Genomic DNA, 6,602 nt, shown 5'->3' with positions numbered 1-6,602 from the left:
CCCTTTGAATTCATGGGTTAGGGAGATTAAGGGTGATTAGGTTAGAGCTAGGATGTTTTAGTGTAGATCATTCATATTTCCTTGCTAGCAGAGTGAACCTAATGCATCTTCTGAGTTGGCCACTCAGTTGTTGATTCTTAGGCATTGCTCACCCGAAAGGTGTTCGAAGAAATGCCCGAGATAACTCTTCCTAGCTTTTAGCATACTTTGCCAAAGACATTTGTTGTTAGAGGTGCTAAGATAGCCATTGGACTTGCTAGTTATGATTACTTTCATATCGTTCAACCAAAGACATTTGATGCTTGGATTGTGTTAGTAAATGAACATTCATCTAGACATAGAGTTTGTTTAGGATTGTGTCTAAGCTTAAGGTTGATAGTTTGATTGATCGTTTGCCATCCTTAGTTCGAAACTTGATCACCCGATGTCTAATCCCTATATCCATGAGTTCTCTTTTCCCATAGTTAAGAGAGTATCATTTAGTTATCCCTTTTAGTTAGTTATAGTTTAAAAACCCTTTTAAAAACCATTGGTTGCACTTAGATTAAGTGATTACTTGCATTCTCGGTGCTTTCACATCCCTCAGAACTGGTTCGACAATCATTTATACTACAACATTTGTCTTAGGAGCCTTGAAAACTCCTAACATCAGACACCAATCTCTTAGGAGGAGTAACCGAAATCCAACAATCCTCCCAAACTCGTATATTACACCCATCCCCTACTTGCATAAGTAAACTTTTCTTTAAAAGATTTTTACACTCTTGAATGGATTTTCATCCATACGAAGAACTAGTTGAACTTGTTGACTGTAAACATGTCGACGAGTTATAGTATCTTCCTTTATATACTCTTGCAAGCAATGAATCAGGATTCTGCATAATCTTCCAGGCCTGCTTAGCTAGAATAGCCACATTAAACGCTCTCAAATCACAAAAATCCATACCTCCTTCTTTTTTAAGTAGACACATTTTATTTCATGATATCCAAGATATTTTCCTTTTGACTTCATTCTGACCCCACCAGAATCCAGATAAGAGAGAGTTGACTTCATCACACACTGTTTTTGGAAGTAGAGAACATCTCATAGGATAAACTGGATTTGCTTGAAGAACAGATTTTATCAATATATCCTTGCCAGCTGGAGATAACTATTGATTATACCATAGTTGTATTTGATTCTTTACACTCTGAACAACTCCCTAGAAATCAGAAACCTTACTACGACTGAACTGTTCTGGTAAACCCAAATATCTTCCACCTCCCCCAATTGTATATATCTTCAAAATTTGATGGATCTGAGAACGAACATCTTGTTGAATCTGTTTACCAAATATGATCGATGAATTATCATAGTTCACCTTTTGTCTTGATATCTTTTCATATTGATCAAATATTGACGCCAAACAATTGATATCCTCCAACATTGCATGACAGAAGAATAATGAATCATCAGCAAAAAAACATGTAAAACTCTTGGACACCTTCTTGCCAATCTCATACCTTGCATCTTATTAGTAATCTGAGCCCGATCAAGCATTTGACTAAGCACTTCCGCATAGAAAAAATAGATATGGAGACATAGAATCACCCTGACGCAGACCTCGTGAAGGCTTAATGTTTCCATATGAAAGACCGTCAATTAAAACTGAATTAGAAACAGACCGAACACATTCCATTGTTAACGCCACCCATCGAGAATCAAATCCTAGCTGAGTCATTGTAGCTTCCAAAAAAGACCATTCTACACGATCATAAGCCTTGCTTATATCAGCTTTGACTGCTACATATTGGTAAGAGCAATCAATTTTAGAATACAAAGCTGACACTAATTCAAGGGCCACCAAAATGTTATCAGATATTTTTCGTCGAGGAACGAAAGCAGCTTGAGATTCTGAAATAATACCAGCTAAACATTGCTGAAGACGTTGGCACATAATCTTTGAGATCAACTTAGACATGTCAATTAGGGCCAAAGCCCGTAGCCCGAGCCCGCCCAGCCCTAAAAATTACCGGCCTTGGGCTTAGCTTTATAAGCCCAAAAAAAATTGGGCCTTTCGGGCTAAGCCCATTTGGGCTTTGGGTATTTTGGGCTTAAGTCCGTTTGGACTAGGGCCGGCCCGAAAACCCGAAATTTATATTTTAGCGTAAATATTATCCTTCTTTCTTGTAATCGAAACTATTATTAGTATTTATATATTATTTTAATATTTTTATCTAAACTCTAATAAAGCAAATATAAAAGTTTTTAATGCACTTTATTGTTTCATCATTACAAGTGTTACATTTTAAATTTTACAAAAGTACATTCTTCTTTCATGTACAACATGTTTTTATTTTCAAAATATAAAGTATAAAACGTTTGACCATGTTTATCATAAATTTTGTTCTCTTATATTTTTTGTTTTAATTGATATTTGATTATTTAAATCTTATTAAATTTGGTTTGTGTATAAAATGTTTTTAAAACATACGAAAAAATAAAAAATTTGTGATAGACAAGAAAATTTTAAACTCACTTTATACTTTTTTATTTTTTAAAAATGAAACTCTTTTTTTAATGAAAATTCACATGTATTAAAACGATGGAAGTGACAATGACAAATTATTTTTCGAAAAGCCCACAAAAGCCCGAAAAGCCCTGTAGCCCTATAAGGGCCGGACCGGGCTTTGAATTCTAGGCCCAAATTATTTTCGGGCCGGGCCGGGCCGGACTCAAATATTTACGGGCTTAGTGGGTTTGGGCCGGACCGAGCCGGGCCAGCCCGAATTGACACCCCTATCAACTTGTATGCCACTGAACATAGACTAATAGGATGTTAATTGCTCATATCTGACGCCCCCGGAAATTTTGGAATCAAACAAATATGAGTATGATTGATACCTTCTTCCATAATTCATGTTGCAAAAAATCTTCTAACCATCCAACAAACATCAGATGCAATAGTATCCCATAACTAATGATAAATGGAAGTTGTAAACCCATCTGGACCTGACACTCGTTCAGATCCAATCATGAAATTGTATTCTTTATCTCATCATCACTCACTTCTTTCAGTAAGATTATGTTCATCTCAGAAGTAACATTTCGTTGAATATGAGGAAGAACATCATTACCTTGCATCACATTGAAGTACAAAACATAGTAACAAAATAATCTTCAGCTATTTGAGCTATCGCTTCATATTTAGTATGCATAATCCCATTGATATCATGCATTCCTTTGATATTATTCCTACTTCTTCTGGATTTAGTAACCCCATGATAGAACCGAGAGTTATGATCTCCCAAATTGAGCCACTTATTACTACTCTTCAATCTCCAAAATTTCTCCTCATCACGATAAGCTTTATTCAAATCTCTAAGGTATTCATTAACCACCTCTATAAATACAGCACAGTCTCTCGAGGCGTGATCAATCTTATCTCTAATTTCTTGAATCTGAACTGAAGATTTGGCGTGATTCCTTCATTTCCATATAACCATTTCACCACAGCAATAATCAAGTTTTTTTATTCCAGTCTTCCATAATCTGAGTCTGATTCCAGGCCGATGAAATAGTATCAACAAAATCTCTTTTCTCAACTAAATGTTTATCATACCGAAACCATCCCTTATGTTCTCTCTGCACATAATCAACAGTAATGATCATAGGTCTGTGATCCGATTCATCCATCTCTAAGAACTCAGTCTCACTAACCAGAAATTGTCTTCCCCATTCTGAATTGACCATAACCCGATCTAAACAACACTCCACAATCTCCCTTCTCTTTCTTCCTACCCATATGAATGTGTTACCTTTAAAAGGAACATCTTTCATATCACAGGCTTTTAGCATATTATTGAAGTCTATACAACTACTAACTTGCCTTATACGACCACATTTCTTCTCTGCAGGATCAACTATTTCATTACAATCACCACAAATCATCTAAGGTCCTGATCTGTTGACGGCTATACGTTGGAGCCTTTCCCACAACTGATTCCTAAACTTAGGAACAGGATGACCATATACACATGAGAGGTAATACTTAAAAGGATTTATATTGAACAGCCAAATCAACAAGTCTGGAATTACTGGAAATACATGAAACAAAAACATAAGATTTCCAAAATATAGCTAAACCACCACTAAGACCATCTGGAGGAACTAAAACCATCTGCTCAAACCCCAAATAGACACTATATCGCAAACTTAATCATTTTTCAGCTTGGTTTCAATGAGGAACAACAAGTCAGGGAAATACAACCTTTGCATTTCTGTAAGACGTCGAACTGTGAGGTGTTGTCCTAAGCCCCGACAGTTCCAAACCTTGACTCTCATTGAACGGGTGGTAGAACCAGGCCCACTGCTCCTCTGTCTATTGGGTTAGTAGCTCCCGAAATAAGCTCTTCCTCACCATAATCCTCACTGATCTTATGAAGATCGTAAAACTCTGACGAGATGATCTCCTTCCCAACTTGATACTTATCCACCACCATATCTTCTGGTCTTGACCGCTTCGGAGCAGAGGAGTTACCAGGATACTCAATCTGAGACACATCAAGTTCTTCAGCTAGGGATAGAAAAGGATTATTAACGCCTATGAAGGAACCATACTGGCCAAAAATTGAACCAGCACCACAACGTTCCTTTATTTCCAGGATAATATGATCGTCATCATCATCATCATCCTCATCCTTGTCAACCTGACCTTCCATATCCAAAGGAGCAACTTGAGAGGAAGATCCAGCCATGAGATTCTCAATGAAATTATACTTCCGCAGCGTTTGCTCTGGTCCCATTCTTCTATCAAATTCCGCATGTATTTCAGCCATCGGAGCGAGACGCTAGAACTGTTCTTTCGAGGAGAAATCACCAAGCACCCGAGGAGTAAAAGGAGCATCAGAAGCCTCACCCATGACTGACTCTTGATGATCTATTTCAGAGGATCCTACATGCTTTCTCTTTAAACCTTTCTCAATTTGTTCCTGAGAATTATCATCACCAGGAGCCTCACCCAAATAGCCTTCAGTGTTAGCAGCACCAGCATTTCATGAGGATCCGACCCATCATCATCATCGCAATCTGCATCATCACTGTCATCATCATTGTCATCATCTGATGCCGCCGGAGGATGATCATCATCAAATCCTAAGGGACAATCATGACGCTCATGTGATAGGTGACCACACGTTTGACAGAAACTTCGAAGCCTCTCATGCTTGAAGGAGAGTAGGGTATTGACATCTGCAGAGAACTGGAAATTGCGCTGGAATCGAAGAGGATTATCAACATTCCAGAACAACTGGACCCACACAAAATCATATCTTGTAGAGTTTTCATCAAAATCCACATCAAATACCGGAGCCAAAATTCCTCCTACATCTCAATCATCGGACGAGTAAGAAATTGAAGAGGAATACCACAAATTTGAACACATAACGGAATGATCCTGAGTTCTTCACTATCAATATTTGGATACCAACGATGAACAGAGACCATCCATTCCGCAAAGGACCAAGGGGAACGATGAAGGACAGAAAGCATCGCCTCCTCAGATTGGAATATAAATTGGACACGATTTGCTGCGATGATACGACCGACGACTGAATCCACGCCCCCAAACACAAGGAAATTTATTGATCATAGCACGAAGATTTTGTTTTCTTCGGTTAATGGGAACAACCACCAACGAGAATCGATTGATAGCCGCTGCTTGAACGCACACATAAGGATGAAGAGCCACTGGTTCATCTTCAATGCTAAGAGTGATCCTTAAATACCGACGTACTGAAACCACCAAAGATCTTGCTTAGTGGAGAAAAACCGACGCATCGTTGATATCTTGCATATTTTCATTGTGTATTCGCTCACCCATGTGCATTTTGATCATATAGACTAGGATTTAGCCATGTTTAGGTTGCATTTTGCATACATAAGTCTTTATTAGGTATTGGAGTACCGCATGGAGTTCTCGGAGACATTTGGGTGTATTTGGAGCTCAAAAGAGGTGTAAAGGTGATCATCGTCCAATGATCACCTTTACACCTCTTTTGAGCTCCAAATACACCCAAATGTCTCCGAGAACTCCATGCGGTACTCCAATACCTAATAAAGACTTATGTATGCAAAATGCAACCTAAACATGGCTAAATCCTAGTCTATATGATCAAAATGCACATGGGTGAGCGAATACACAATGAAAATATGCAAGATATCAACTTTATAGAAGAGTGGTTGCTAATGAGGAGATCGATGGGATCCTTACACAGTATCATGGATCATCCTATGGAGGCCACTTTGCTACCTTCAAGACTGTTGCGAAGGTGCTACAAGCTGGATTCTGGTGGCCACATATGTTTAAGGATACACAAGACTTTGTTTCAAAGTGTGATTCATGCCAAAGGAGAGGGAACATCTCAAAAAGGAATGAGATGCCTCAAAATCCAATCCTTGAAATTGAAGTGTTTGATAAATGGGGGATGGGGTATAGACTTCATGGAGCCATTTCCATCATCTTTGGCAACAAATACATCTTTGTAGCTGTTGACTATGTCTCCAAATGGGTGGAAGCTGTAGCAAGTCCCACCAATGATTCTAGAGTGGTGATCAAGATGTT

The 6,602-nt window shown here is 38.3% G+C and overlaps 1 protein-coding gene across 1 annotated transcript in view; it reads right to left on the bottom strand.

Annotated features, from left to right (window-relative positions):
* Nucleotides 1–4,830: 4,830 nt before the first annotated feature.
* LOC106314874 overlaps nt 4,831–6,602 on the bottom strand; it is a 2,797-nt gene continuing 1,025 nt past the window's right edge. The window contains exons 2-4 of the mRNA XM_013752682.1: nt 5,176–5,288; nt 5,028–5,134; nt 4,831–4,971 (exon numbers count right to left, since the gene is read on the bottom strand). Coding sequence (XP_013608136.1) covers nt 4,831–4,971; nt 5,028–5,134; nt 5,176–5,288 — 361 coding nt within the window. The remainder of the gene's footprint in view (nt 4,972–5,027; nt 5,135–5,175; nt 5,289–6,602) is intronic.

Source organism: Brassica oleracea, chromosome C9, assembly GCF_000695525.1.
Source record: "Brassica oleracea var. oleracea cultivar TO1000 chromosome C9, BOL, whole genome shotgun sequence".
NCBI lineage: Eukaryota > Viridiplantae > Streptophyta > Magnoliopsida > Brassicales > Brassicaceae > Brassica > Brassica oleracea.
This window is presented reverse-complemented; position numbering and strand designations above follow the sequence as displayed.